Source organism: Thalassophryne amazonica, chromosome 7, assembly GCF_902500255.1.
Source record: "Thalassophryne amazonica chromosome 7, fThaAma1.1, whole genome shotgun sequence".
Taxonomy (NCBI): Eukaryota; Metazoa; Chordata; class Actinopteri; order Batrachoidiformes; family Batrachoididae; genus Thalassophryne; species Thalassophryne amazonica.
In genome coordinates, this window is record NC_047109.1 from 78282535 (window position 1) to 78297516 (window position 14982).

The window sequence follows — 14982 nt, forward strand, 5'->3', positions numbered from 1 at the left end:
GGCATTTTCCCGCACCTTTTACAGGACAGCAATGGTAGCTCAGTGGTAAAGTTTGTGGCTGGCAATCAGAGCTTTGCAAACTGCAGGTTCGAATCCCATGAGTGGCACGTATTTTTTATTTTTTTTATTTTCACAGCAGCTGTGCAATGTGGTTACACGTGCTGCAGCTGCTCGCACTGTGTTCCCGTGTGCACAAAACCGTTGCAACGCGATCATACATGCCTTCCCGTCAGCTCAACGTTTTCATGGTTCGCTTATACGAGCTGTTCCGCCGTGATTCGCCCTGATTTGTACTTATTCATACTATGTGTGAAGGGGCCCTTAAGAACAACACTTATGAAAGTCACCTCTGTTGCACTCCATGGACAGCACTAAACAGTGCTGGACTTTAGACCTGGTATGTGGTGGTCTAAGGTCCAAATGCATTGCGATGATGTACAATATCAATGCAACAGCTCTCCACCCAATGACACCTAATTTTTAGATTAACATGCCCTCAGGAGCATAAGTGGTACTGTCATTAAGAAGATGGGCAGTGGGTGTAAAAATGGTAACTGTGTTGGGTGGAAACTCCCACTGACACTTGCGGTGGGCTTTGGGGCTGGATGTAACATGGGTGCACAGAGAGTTAAACATAACCATTTTAGATATGAAGTGTACCTGCTGTGTGAGGGTTTGGATCTGCCGGGTCAACTCGTTGGCTTTCTCCTCCTCCTCCTCTAGTCTTTCCATCATTCCATTTTTCTCCTCCTCCAGTGCACGCACCCTTGAGGCCAGAGACAACTTCTGACGGGTCTCATCCGTTAGGGATTCCTAACGGACGGGGAAAGCTTCAGACTGATTGACAGACTGTCTGTGTGACCCTCTGAGTGTTTTTACAAGATCACAGGAAGACCAACAAGTGTTTTTACAAGCTCACAAGGAAGACTTTTTTTTGTTTCATAAAATCTACGTTAAAAGATATACAAATCACCTATAACCTCTGACATATACAACCCCTGGCAAAAATTATGTAATCACCGGCCTCGGAGGATGTTCATTCAGTTGTTTAATTTTGTAGAAAAAAAGCAGATCACAGACATGACAAAAAACTAAAATCATTTCAAATGGCAACATTCTGGCTTTAAGAAACACTATAAGAAATCAGGAAAAATAATTGTGGAAGTCAGTAACGGTTACGTTTTTAGAGCAAGCAGAGGAAAAAAATATGGACTCACTCAATTCTGAGGAATAAATTATGGAATCACCCTGTACATTTTCATCCCCAAAACTAACACCTGCATCAAATCACATCTGCTGGTTGACATTGACCCTATGTCATGACATTGACCCTATGTGTCTTTTTGCAAGGAATGTTTTCACAGTTTTTGCTTTATGGCAAGATGCATTATCATCTTGAAAAATGATTTCATCATCCCCAAACATCAGAAAAGTGTCCAAAATATCAACATAAACTTGTGCATTTATTGATGATGTAATGACAGCCATCTCCCCAGTGCCTTTACCTGACATGCAGCCCCATATCATCAATGACTGTGGAAATTTACATGTTCTCTTCAGGCAGTCATCTTTATAAATCTCATTGGAACGGCACCAAACAAAACTTCCAGCATCATCACCTTGCCCAATGCAGATCCGAGATTCATCACTGAATATGACTTTCATCCAGTCATCCACAGTCCACGACTGCTTTTCCTTAGCCCATTGTAACCTTGTTTTTTTCTGTTTAAGTGTTAATGATGTCTTTCGTTTAGCTTTTCTGTATGTAAATCCCATTTCCTTTAGGCAGTTTCGTACAGTTCGGTCACAGACGTTGATTCCAGTTTCCTCTCATTCGTTCCTCATTTGTTTTGTTGTGCATTTTCATATTTTGAGACATATTGCTTTAAGTTTTCTGTCTTGACGCTTTGATGTCTTCCTTGATCTACCAGTATGTTTGCCTTTAACAACCTTCCCATGTTTGTTGTGTGGGCCGCCAGAAGAGGAGGTACTGCTGGCCCACCACCAGAGGGCGCCCTGCCTGAAGTGCGGGCTTCAGGCACGAGAGGGCGCTGCCGCCACGGACACAACCGGGAGTGATAGCTGTCACACATCAACTCATGACAGCTGTCACCCATCATTTCATCACTCCATAAAAGCCGGATGTCATCTCCACCTCGCTGCCGAGATATCATCTACCTGTGAAGGTAATTCTCTGCTAAACTGAAAACATTGACTAACAGTCTGAACTTCTTTGCAGCCGTTTTCCTGTAAGTGTTTCCTTATCTGTGGGATTGGCATTTGGTGTGATCAGCGACGGCTTCGCTTCACCCCCCAACCAGATAAGTTGTTGACAGGAGCTGCACGTGTGTGTGATTAGAGGTGGAGGTGACTTTCCACCTTCTGACTGTTTTTGTTACTGGGTGTGTGCACACACCCACATCTCACCGTTTGTGCTCCTCGCCAGCAGTACCAGATCCGACAGTCGGGGACGGTGATCACCTGGGAATTCGGGACTTGGCGGCTCCAGTATTCTCCGGGTTCTGTGGCGGTGGAAATCGTGTGGTTCCGGCTCTTATCAGGACAGACGTCTTCTATCCTCAAGCCTGCCCACACGTCACCTTGGTGTATTGACTGCTGTCAGATTCTGTGATTGTATCATCGTTGTGCACATTCACAGCATTAAATTGTTACCTTTTGGCTCATCTATTGACCGTTCATTTGCGCCCCCTGTTGTGGGTCCGTGTCACTACACTTTCCCCAACAGGATATCTCGGCCAACGTCATGGATCCCGAGGGGCGTCAACCATCTGTTGGACAGCCAATGGAAGAGCAGGGTGCACAGGCGTCGGCTGGAGGCGTGATTGGTGAGTTGCAGCACATCCTCACCGCCTTTACCGCTCGGATGGACCTGATGACCAAGCAAAACATCATCCTTAATCGCAGGATGGAGGCTCTCACCGCGCAGGTGGAAGCGCGCGCTCAGGGCGCTGCTGCAGCTCCTCCTCCTGCCGACCCGGTGCCGAATACAGACATTCCACTGGTCATTCAACGACCCCCCCCACCATCCCCTGAAGCATACATAAGCCCCCCAGAGCCGTACGGAGGTTGTGTGGAGACGTGCGCGGACTTTCTTATGCAGTGTTCGCTCGTCTTTGCACAGCGTCCCGTGATGTACGCGTCTGACGCCAGTAAGGTGGCTTACGTGATTAATTTGCTTCGAGGTAAGGCACGCGCTTGGGCTACAGCGCTTTGGGAACAAAGTTCACGGCTCCTTGCCTCTTCTACTGGGTTTGTGAGGGAGCTCAGAACTGTTTTTGATCACCCCAACAGAGGCGAAACCGCGTCTACCGTGCTGCTGTCAATGAGACAGGGGCGCCGGAGCGCAGCCGAATATGCAGTCGACTTCCGCATCAAGGCTGCGAGATCCGGCTGGAATATGACTGCGCTCCGCGCCGCCTTCATAAACGGACTGTCGTCGGTCCTGAAGGAGCACCTGGTGGCTAAGGAGGAACCGCGGGATTTGGCTGAGCTTATCGATTTGGTTATACGATTGGACAATCGGTTAGAAGAACGCCAACGGGAGCGAGGCGAAGGGCGTGGTCAGGCACAAGCCGTCCCTCTTCCTCCCGGGTCCAAAAGAGAGCCGTCTTCCCCACGGTCCACAGCCACAGCGCTCCGTGTGGCTACAGCTCCCCCTGCTGACGATGCTAGGGACACGAGCAGGGCCACATTCAGACAGAGGAGGCTGATCCATGGGGAGTGATTTGTCTGCGGCTCGAGTGAGCATCAGCAGAGAGTCTGCCCCAAACGGTCAAAACACAAACGCCCGCCCTTAGAGACTGGGCTGAGGGGGGTCAAAACATTCACGTGGGTCATACACATCTTTCAACACGACTCCCAGTTACAATCCTGAGCGGGGATTTAACCCTTCAAGCCCCAGCACTGGTGGACACGGGGTCAGAAGGGAATCTGCTGGATAGCAAATGGGTAAGGGAGGTAGGGCTCCCTCTGGTGGCGCTTTCTTCGCCAGTGAAGGTGCGAGCACTAGATGGCACTCTTCTCCCTTTTATCACACACAAGACACTACCTGTAACCCTGGTAGTGTCTGGGAATCACCGGGAGGAGATTGAGTTTTTTGTAACTCCTTCTACCTCCCGCGTGATTTTGGGCTTCCCATGGATGATTAAACACAATCCCCGGATTGATTGGCCATCTGGGGTTGTGGCTCAGTGGAGCAAAACCTGCCACCGGAATTGTTTAGGATCCTCGATTCCTCCCGGTGTAAAGGCTAATGACGAGGTTAAAGTCCCTCCCAATCTGACGGCGGTGCCGGTTGAGTACCACGATCTTGCTGATGTCTTCAGCAAGGATCTGGCGCTCACCCTTCCCCCGCAACGTCCGTACGATTGTGCCATTGATTTGGTCCCGGGCGTTGAGTTCCCGTCCAGCAGGCTGTACAATCTCTCACGTCCCGAGCGCGAATCAATGGAGAACTACATCCGGGACTCATTAGCTGCCGGGTTGATCCGGAATTCCACCTCCCCGATGGGTGCAGCTTTCTTTTTTGTGGGCAAGAAAGATGGCGGACTCCGTCCATGCATTGATTACAGGGGGCTGAACGACATAACGGTTCGTAATCGATACCCTTTACCCCTGTTGGATTCAGTGTTCACGCCCCTGCATGGAGCCCAAATTTTCACCAAACTGGACCTCAGGAATTCGTACCACCTGGTTCGGATCCGGAAGAGAGACGAATGGAAGACGGCATTCAACACCCCATTAGGTCATTTTGAGTACCTGGTCATGCCGTTCGGCCTCACTAACGCCCCCGCGACGTTCCAAGCTTTGGTTAATGACGTCTTGCGGGACTTCCTGCACCGATTCGTCTTCGTATATCTGGATGACATACTCATCTTTTCCCCGGACCCTGAGACTCATGTCCAGCATGTACGTCAGGTCCTGCAGCGGTTGTTGGAGAACCGGCTGTTTGTGAAGGGTGAGAAGTGTGAGTTTCACCGCACCTCTTTGTCCTTCCTGGGGTTCATCATCTCCTCCAACTCCGTCACCCCTGATCCGGCCAAGGTTGAGGCGGTGAGAGATTGGCCCCAACCAACAAGCCGTAGGAAGCTGCAACAGTTCCTCGGCTTCGCAAATTTCTACAGGAGGTTCATTAAGGGCTACAGTCAGGTAGTTAGCCCCCTGACAGCCCTGACCTCTCCAAAAGTCCCCTTCACCTGGTCGGATCGGTGCGAAGCCGCGTTCAAGGAGTTGAAACGCCGGTTCTCGTCTGCACCAGTTCTGGTGCAGCCCGACCCTAGCCGCCAGTTCGTGGTTGAAGTGGACGCCTCTGACTCAGGGATAGGAGCCGTGCTATCCCAGAGCAGAGAGACCGATAAGGTTCTTCACCCGTGTGCCTACTTTTCTCGCAGGTTGACCCCAGCTGAACGGAACTATGACGTCGGCAATCGAGAACTCCATGCGGTGAAAGAGGCTCTTGAGGAGTGGAGACACCTGTTGGAGGGAGCGTCTGTGCCGTTCACGGTTTTCACTGACCATCGGAACCTGGAGTATATCAGGACCGCCAAGCGGCTGAACCCCAGGCAAGCCCGCTGGTCACTGTTCTTCGGGCGTTTTGACTTCCGAATCACCTACCGCCCCGGGACCAAGAACCAGAGATCGGATGCCTTGTCCCGGGTGCATGAAGATGAGGTCAAGACTGAGCTGTCGGATCCACTGGAGCCCATCATTCCGGAGTCCACTATCGTGGCCACCCTCACCTGGGACGTGGAGAAGACCGTCCGGGAGGCCCTGGCACGGAGCCCGGACCCCGGAACTGGACCAAAGAACTGTTTATACGTCCCACCAGAGGCCAGAGCTGCAGTCTTGGACTTCTGTCACGGGTCCAAGCTCTCCTGTCATCCAGGGGTGCGTAGGACCGTGGCAGTTGTCCGGCAGCGCTTCTGGTGGGCGTCCATGGAGGCCGACGTCCGGGAGTATGTCCAGGCCTGCACCACCTGTGCCAGGGGCAAGGCCGACCACTCCAAGACACAAGGACTTCTGCAACCGCTTCCGGTACCTTGTCGCCCCTGGTCTCACATTGGCCTGGACTTTGTCACGGGCCTCCCGCCGTCCCAGGGCATGATGACCATCTTCACGATAGTGGACCGTTTCTCCAAGGCGGCCCACTTCATGGCCCTCCCGAAGCTCCCTACGGCCCAGGAGACAGCAGACCTCCTGGTCCACCACGTCGTACGTCTGCATGGGATACCAACTGACATTGTCTCGGACCGTGGTCCTCAGTTCTCCTCACAGGTTTGGAGGAGTTTCAGCAGAGAACTGGGGGCCAACGTGAGCCTCTCGTCCGGGTATCACCCTCAGACGAATGGACAGGCAGAGCGGGCCAACCAAAAACTTGAACAGGCCCTCCGCTGTGTTACATCCGCACACCCGTCGGCCTGGAGTCACCATCTGGCCTGGATCGAGTATGCCCATAACAGCCAGGTGTCCTCTGCCACCGGCCTCTCCCCATTTGAGGTGCATCTGGGGTACCAGCCCCCATTGTTCCCCGTGGTGGAGGGAGAGGTCGGTGTGCCCTCGGTCCAGGCCCACCTGTGAAGATGCCGTCGGGTGTGGCGCACCGCCCGTTCTGCCTTGTTGAATGCCCGGACGAGGGCTAAGGCACATGCAGACCGCCGGCGTTCCCCGGCCCCTGCTTACCAGCCCGGGCAGGAGGTGTGGCTTTCAACGAAGGACATCCCCCTCCAAGTGGACTCACCCAAACTCAAGGACAGGTATATTGGTCCATTCAAGATCCTCAAAGTCCTCAGCCCGGCCGCAGTGAAGCTGGGAGCTGGAGCTTCACTGCGGGTCCACCCGGTTTTTCATGTTTCCCGGATCAAGCCACACCTCACCCCTCTGTGCTCCCGGACCGGCGCCGCCTCCTGCCCGGATCATCGATGGGGAGCCTGCATGGACGCTTCGCAGGCTCCTGGACGTCCGTCGGAAGGGCCGGGGGTTTCAGTATCTGGTGGACTGGGAGGGGTATGGACCTGAAGAACACTCCTGGGTGAAGAGGAGCTTCATCCTGGACCCGGACCTCCTGGCCGACTTCTACCGACGTCACCCGGACAAGCCTGGTCGGGCGCCAGGAGGCGCCCGTTGAGGGGGGGTCCTGTTGTGTGGGCCGCCAGAAGAGGAGGTACTGCTGGCCCACCACCAGAGGGCGCCCTGCCTGAAGTGCGGGCTTCAGGCACGAGAGGGCGCTGCCGCCACGGACACAACCGGGAGTGACAGCTGTCACACATCAACTCATGACAGCTGTCACCCATCATTTCATCACTCCATAAAAGCCGGATGTCACCTCCACCTCGCTGCCGAGATATCATCTACCTGTGAAGGTAATTCTCTGCTAAACTGAAAACATTGACTAACAGTCTGAACTTCTTTGCAGCCGTTTTCCTGTAAGTGTTTCCTTATCTGTGGGATTGGCGTTTGGTGTGATCAGCGACGGCTTCGCTTCACCCCCCAACCAGATAAGTGGTTGACAGGAGCTGCACGTGTGTGTGATTAGAGGTGGAGGTGACTTTCCACCTTCTGACTGTTTTTGTTACTGGGTGTGTGCACACACCCACATCTCACCGTTTGTGCTCCTCGCCAGCAGTACCAGATCCGACAGTCGGGGACGGTGATCACCTGGGAATTCGGGACTTGGCGGCTCCAGTATTCTCCGGGTTCTGTGGCGGTGGAAATCGTGTGGTTCCGGCTCTTATCAGGACAGACGTCTTCTATCCTCGAGCCTGCCCACACGTCACCTTGGTGTATTGACTGCTGTCAGATTCTGTGATTGTCTGTATCATCGTTGTGCACATTCACAACATTAAATTGTTACCTTTTGGCTCATCTATTGACCGTTCATTTACGCCCCCTGTTGTGGGTCCGTGTCACTACACTTTCTCCAACAATGTTGTTTGCATTTGGTCCAGAGTTTAGACACAGCTGACTGTGAACAACCAACATCTTTTGCAACATTGCGTGATGATTTACCCTCTTTTAAGAGTTTGATAATCCTCTCCTTTGTTTCAGTTGACATCTCTCGCGTTGGAGCCATGATTCATGTCAGTCCACTTGGTGCAACAGCTCTCCAAGGTGTGATCACTCCTTTTTAGATGCAGACTAACGAGCAGATGTGATTTCATGCAGGTGTTAGTATTGGGGATGAAAATTTACAGGGTGATTCCATAATTTATTCCTCAGAATTGAGTGAGTCTATATTTTTTTCCTCTGCTTGGTCTAAAAAAGTAACCGTTACTGACTGCCACAATCTTTTTTTCTTGATTTCTTATAGTGTTTCTTAAAGCCAGAAAGTTGCCATTTGAAATGACTTTAGTTTTGTGTCATGTCTGTGATCTGCTTTTTTTCTACAAAATTAAACAACTGAATGAACATTCTCCAAGGCCGGTGATTCCATAATTTTTGCCAGGGGTTGTATTTCTCCCCTTTGGGAAGCTTTTAAGATTCGTGAATATAAAGTATGCCCTTCTTACATCTATTAACCTGATACTGTAGCATGATTGTTTTGAAAAAGGTAGCTTTATTTTTTTTTTTTCCTTTTCCAAACTCTGTTTCAATAGTGACAACATACAGACAAAAGGAAGGGCAGATCTAGGGCACAACACCCCTCAACCCACACAGCATAAAAACAGATACCTTTCTCTGAAAACAACCATTTCACTTTTATCAAACCTTTAAATATCTAGTTATCCCCACTAACAGTGCACAACCTAAAGATTTACATGCAGCGCACAACCTAAAGATTTTTCATTTACAATCACATACAACAGAGAAATGTAGACAACAGAGAAATGCAATTTATTTTTAAAATTGTTAGTACACAAACCTCAGCTTTATCTGCCTATAGTAAACACACAAAGTACACTATTTGATTACTTTGCAAATTAAATACCATGTTGAATTACATTAAAACATCAAACAGTGCCTTCTTTCATGAAAAATGTTGAATGTTATACAGTGATTTATTGTGCAATTTGTGTGAACTACATCTGTATGTAGTTCTATTATACAGCACACATTCATTTCAACCTAGTTGTTATGGTTGCATTTTTCTGGGTAGTTCCACATCACACTCCAATCATGACAAATAGGGGAAATAGGTTGGGTAAGGACAGATAAGAAAAGGGCCACACAATTTTGCCATTCTGGCAAAGATTTTCCTCTTTTTCTACCTACTCTGCAATACGAGATTATGAGTGTCAAAATAATGTGTTAATTAATAATTAATAATATGTTAATGTTTTCACTTTCTTGTGTCATAAATGTATTTGTAACGTATTTACAATCATGTAGTTACATTGAACTTACTAAATAAAGTCATGCACTCACGCTTTTAATATATAGATGATTTACCGCCCCCCCTGCTGGATTGCCGTGTGAGTCCAGAATGTAAATATCAGTGTCCATTGTTCAGTGTTGTTAGCTAATATATGTAGCTTCTCTAAAAATATTAGTCACATCAACATTTGGTTTTGGCACCATTCATCCTGGACCCAAAATATATAAACATACCAAATGGCAAATGTCAACTCTCCCCACTTTGAGCATGATTAAAATTGCATGCATGCATGCACAGCTTTCTGCATTTTGCTGTATGCAGGTGCTTTTAATCTGACAAATAGAGATGGTGGCGGAAGACATTAAAAGCGCTACACATTGCAGTCATGGTGACAACATGACACTTAAGTCAGTCACGGTAACAGCAACATAACACTTAACTAAACTGACTAAACCAATTTAACTACAAAACCCAACACATCGATAACACTAACAACACTGTTAAACTAACATGAACCACAATAAAACCCCAAACTCCCATTGTGCATTGCAGCACAACATCAATTGTTTATTGCTTAGCTATAATTGCTAATTTCTCCAAAAATATTTGTCTTATCAACTTTCAGTTTTCGTAGCATTCATCTTTGACCCAAAGTACATAAGCATACCAAACAGCAAACGTCAGCTCTCCGTATTTTTTCCGTGATCGAAGCCATACACATGCACGTACACAGGGGCCACTTGGCTATTACAATACAGATTCTCTAACACTGAATGTGAGGGCTGGTATTGTCTGGTATTAGTGTGTAAGTTAGGTTTTATTTATTACCTGTTTTGTATTGTTTAGGTTTTATTTATTACCTGTTTTGTATTGTTTATTACCTGGACGTCACGAAGTTGGCTTTCCAAACTGCTGACTTCTTTTGTGAGACGGAGGGCTTTGGTGTCAGAGGCAGTCATATTGCTGGACAGAGACTCAATCTCACACTGACAGAGACAGAACAGATGAACATGTTCAATTCATCAACAAACATGAGAGGATTTGAAGAGTTCAGATGCAAAACCCAGTATCTCCCAAACCATAAATTTTTAGTTGAGGCCAACATGTACTTGGCTGTCAAGGGGACCATCAGTGTGCAAAATATGAAAGAATTTGAACAAACTGTTTTCATTTTACTGATGAAAGTCTGTGCATTTATGCATATGGTTTCCTTTAAGTGCCCATTTTCAACTGCATTTTTCTCCATTTTTAAAAAAAGTACTTACTGGATTTTGCATCTGAACCCTTCATTTGTATTAGAGCTCCCACATCATTTCTGTCACTTTTAAGAGATCCACAGCAATATATATATATATATATATATATATATATATATATATATATATATATATATATATATATATATTTAAACTAACAATAAAAATAGTAAAAAACAACAAACAGAAACTGAAAGGTTTGATGTTGTTGGATTTATTGCACCTGTAATTTGTGTACTCGCTCCTCTTTCTCCACCCTCTCTACATCAGCCTGGCACAGACGGGCGTTGAGTTCCTGGAGCTGGCTCTCGGCCCTCTTGCGGCCTCTCTCGCTCTCTGTGCGATTCGTTTGGAGGCCCTTGAGCTCAGATGTCAAATTCAGCATCTCCTCCTCAAGCGCTGCTTTGGCCTTTTCCAGGGACTGACGCATCTGATAAAGAACATAGAAGATACAACATGTTCTGACCTTGGAGTTGCTTTTTTGCTGTTTATCTGAAAGTGTGTTAACTGTGGTGTTTCTCCTAAATGGCCAAACAGTATGTCAAGTCAAATCAGTCAGAGGAGCCAGAGGACTGACTGCAGCTGATTGGGATTTAGTTTTTATTAGCAGTGAAAAGTGCTGAGACACTTACTGTATAGCAATGCATCAGTGATGCATTCACTGCATAAAACAACCCCCCCCCCCCAAAAAAAATACTGAATCCATTTTTAAACACTGCTTTCCTTCCATATTCAGTCTCAACGTGATTACAGTCAGTGGTGGGCACAGCTAACCAAAACGTTATCTTCGATAACTGCTAATCCGCTAACAGAAAAGGTAACTTTTATAACGTTAAACCGATAAACCGCAAATTTTTTTTAGCGGAAGTCACAGCTAACTGCTAACTTTTAGTATTGTCGGCTACTGACAAGCCAGTTTTGAGTTTAAGCACCTGAGAGCTTGTGAGCAAAATCAAAAGCAATCACAAACCCAAAAACGAACAATGAGCCAGATCTTCTGTCTTACGTAATCAGACAGCTGTGAGCTCAGTTCTCCTTCAGCAGAAGTGAGCGGAGTGGACCAGCTACTGTTTCCCCAAAGAAAAAACAGAAGCATTTTACTTTCAAAATGCAACAAGATAGACAGTGTGGAGGAGACATGAAGTGCACCACACTTTTCACTTATGGTTTTACTCATAAACAACTAATTCCAAACAGTTTGTCTATGTTAACAGTAACTGTGCCATTTTTACAGAGAGAAAATATCATACATATGACATATCTTTTAAAGGAATGCGCTAAATTCTGAAGGTTTGAGCTTTAGCAGACACACTTGCTAAATGGCATTATGGGAAAAATGAATCTCCTTCACTGGTTGGTTTAGTTATTTGTAAAACCAACACACAAGTTACTGTAACGTGTGTGTTGGTTTTTACAAATAAATGTGTATTTGTAAATATGTATTTTTTTCATTTGTAAAAAAAAAAAGGCATTTGCAAAGCTGAAAATTCTGTTTGTGAGATGTAATTCACAACCAACACTGGCAGCTATTCACACTCCCATCCAGTAGATGGCAGTGTTCAATGCATTTTGACGGGGGGGGGGGGGGGGGGGGGGGGGGGATTGAAAAAGACATTTGAATTTTCCATAATGCCTTTTGGCACATATGTCTGTTAAAAGCTCAAACCTTCAGAATTTAGCGCATTCCTTTAAAAAAATGTCATATGTGTGATATTTTCTCTTTGTAAAAATAACAGAGATACCGTTAATATCAATAAACTGTGTGCGGAATTAGTTGTTTATGTGTAAAACCATGAGTAAAAAGTGTGTTGCTCTTCATGCCTCCTCCAAACTATCTGTGTTTTTTCTTTTTGCATTTTGAAAGTAAATGACACTTTTTTTTTCTCCTTCCTTTGGGGCAACAGCAGCCGGCTCGCTCCACTTTCTTCTGTTGAGGGAGGACTGAGCTCACAGCCGTCTGACTATTGTAAAACATGCAACAGGTAAGTACTAAAATGCATGATTTTGAATGTTAAGTTTTATTCACTTCTTCTTTGTCTTTCGGCTGTTCCCGTTAGGGGTCGCCACAGCAGATCAATCGTTTCCATCTCACCCTGTCCTCTGTATCTTCCTCTGTCACACCAACCACCTGCATATCCTCTCTCAGCACATCCGTGCACCTCCTCTTTGGTCTCCCTCTTCTCCTCCTGCCTGGTGGCTCCATCCTCAGCATCCTTCTCCCTATATACCCTGGGTCCCTCCTCTGCACATGTCCAAACCATCTCAATCTCGCCTCTCTGACTGTCTCCAAACTGTCCCACCTGAGCTGTCCCTCTGATATGTTCATTCCTAATCTTGTCCATTCTTGTCACTCCCAAAGAGAATCTCAACATCTTCAGCTCTGCCACCTCCAGCTCTGCCTCCTGTCTTTTTGTTAGTGCCACTGTCTCTAAACCATACAACATAGCTGGTCTCACTACTGTTTTGTAAACTTTCCCCTTCACTCTTTAGTTTTATTCACTATGCCAGCAAAAAAAAAAAAAAAGTTAGCGGAACTAAATTTAGCAGAAGCTAAGTGGTCCGCCGATGGTTTTCAAAATTAGCTGAAAAGCTAATCCGCTAACAAAAAAGTTAGCTTTGCTAATTAGGGGAACTGTGCCCATCACTGATTACAGTGCAGCAGAATGTAACATTTTTTGCTTTTTCGATTCTAGCATCTGTTTACCGCCTTTGTTATTTTTCCAGAGCTGCGATAGTGTAGCTACTACTTGCAGACCACCGTCATTACCTTCGGGTTTTTGCCGTTTTTGAGTGCTTGGCATTGCATTCATTCGTGTTTAGTTACGTTATTTTCCCAAAAGAATAGGAAATAAACGGCGAAAGTTTCGAAAAAGATCGCCGAAAACAACAGTGAACATGCTGCCACCGTGTTTACTATGTATTGCACTGATATTTTTACAAGTTCCTTGACCATTTCAAGATTACTGTGAACGTATTATTTGGGGTTGACATTTTAGGTGTTCCTGTGAGTGGTGAGAACATGGAGACGGTAGAGGGAAGTGTCTGCTGTCGGGAGCAAATGAGGGTGTGCAAGTGGAGCGAGCGGCAGCCTGACATTTGGTGCATCACACAACACCGCAGCTTTCGATCAATCTGCCTGGACTTGAAAAGGCTAAAACCTTTCGCCCTTGTGTTTGTGCAATATGCTGCGACACACTGGTCAGGCATATCGACAAACAAGTCCCTGAGAGCTGTGTTTAATCAAAGTTTCTGCCGCTAAAAAAGTGTAAACAACGGCCGCCAGGCGCGTAAGCCGATACGGCCCACAGGCAGTGACGTATTTCAGGTTTGGTGCTCAGCAGGAAGCTGGTCACGGGGGTGTGCACATTTTTCAGTGGCGGGACGTTCAAATGTTGTATATAACGGGAGAACTGCGTCCATTTTCCCAAAATGCTTAGGTTGACCGAATTATATAACATTTGGTTTTTCTCTGTGATATGGTTTTGGTCCTGTACGCCTCTTTATGTGCTTTGGATGTGCGTGTTCCCATTGCAAAATAAACAAACAAACTAAGAATCAATTTTATTTGCGGTTCTAAATATTTTAAAGGTGGTTTTACTCACTTTTTTGCTTCTCCCACAATGATTTTGTTTTTGAAAATTTATTTTAAGATATATTAACAAACATTAAACGAACAGTTAATCGAAAGAGATAGAAAATAAAATAAATTGTACAAAAGTAAAGGGATTCTTTAACATTAATTCTCTTTAAAAAATCCCTTATAGAGTGTGAAAGTTTTGGACAAGTTAATTTTGATGGCAAAAAATATGTTATGTGGGCCGGTGAAGAGGAGGTACTGCTGGCCCACTACCACCAGAGGGCGCCCTGCTTGGAGTGCGGGCTCCAAGCACGAGAGGGCGCCAGACCCAGAAGAAGTGACAGCTGTCATTCATCCCCTGCACCAGCTGTCACTCGTTCATCATCATCATCACCATCATAAAAGCCGGACTGCAACTCCACCTCCTCGCCGAGAAATCGACTACCGAGAGGTAATTTCTCTGCTGACTGACACATTGTGTAACCGACTGAACTTCTGTTGCAGCCGTTTTCCCTGAAGTGTTGCCTTGTCTGGAGGATTGGCGTTTGGTGTGAGAGTGACGGCTTCACCTCGCACCCCATCCCAGATAAGTGGTAGATCAGGAGCTGCACGAGTGTGTGTGATTTGGAGGTGGAGGTGCTCCCTCCTAACTGTGTACAGACTGTAGACCACTGAGTGTACGGATTTACACTCATTCATCTTGTCTCTGCTTTTTGCCAGCAGTACCAGGGTCAACAGCCGAAGACAGAGGTCACCTGGGGATTCGGGACTTGGCGGCTCCGGTGTTCTTCAGACCGTTGGTGGTGGAGGCCGTGTGG

General features: G+C 46.8%; 1 protein-coding gene across 4 annotated transcripts in view; it reads right to left on the bottom strand.

Annotated features, from left to right (window-relative positions):
- Window positions 1-14982, bottom strand: part of myh14 (myosin, heavy chain 14, non-muscle) — a 99988-nt gene that overhangs the window by 10690 nt on the left and 74316 nt on the right. For all 4 annotated transcript variants that reach the window (XM_034174653.1, XM_034174652.1, XM_034174654.1 and 1 more), the window contains 3 exons: window positions 10811-11017; window positions 10213-10317; window positions 661-813 (listed from right to left, as the gene is read on the bottom strand). In XM_034174653.1, coding sequence (XP_034030544.1) covers window positions 661-813; window positions 10213-10317; window positions 10811-11017 — 465 coding nt within the window. The remainder of the gene's footprint in view (window positions 1-660; window positions 814-10212; window positions 10318-10810; window positions 11018-14982) is intronic.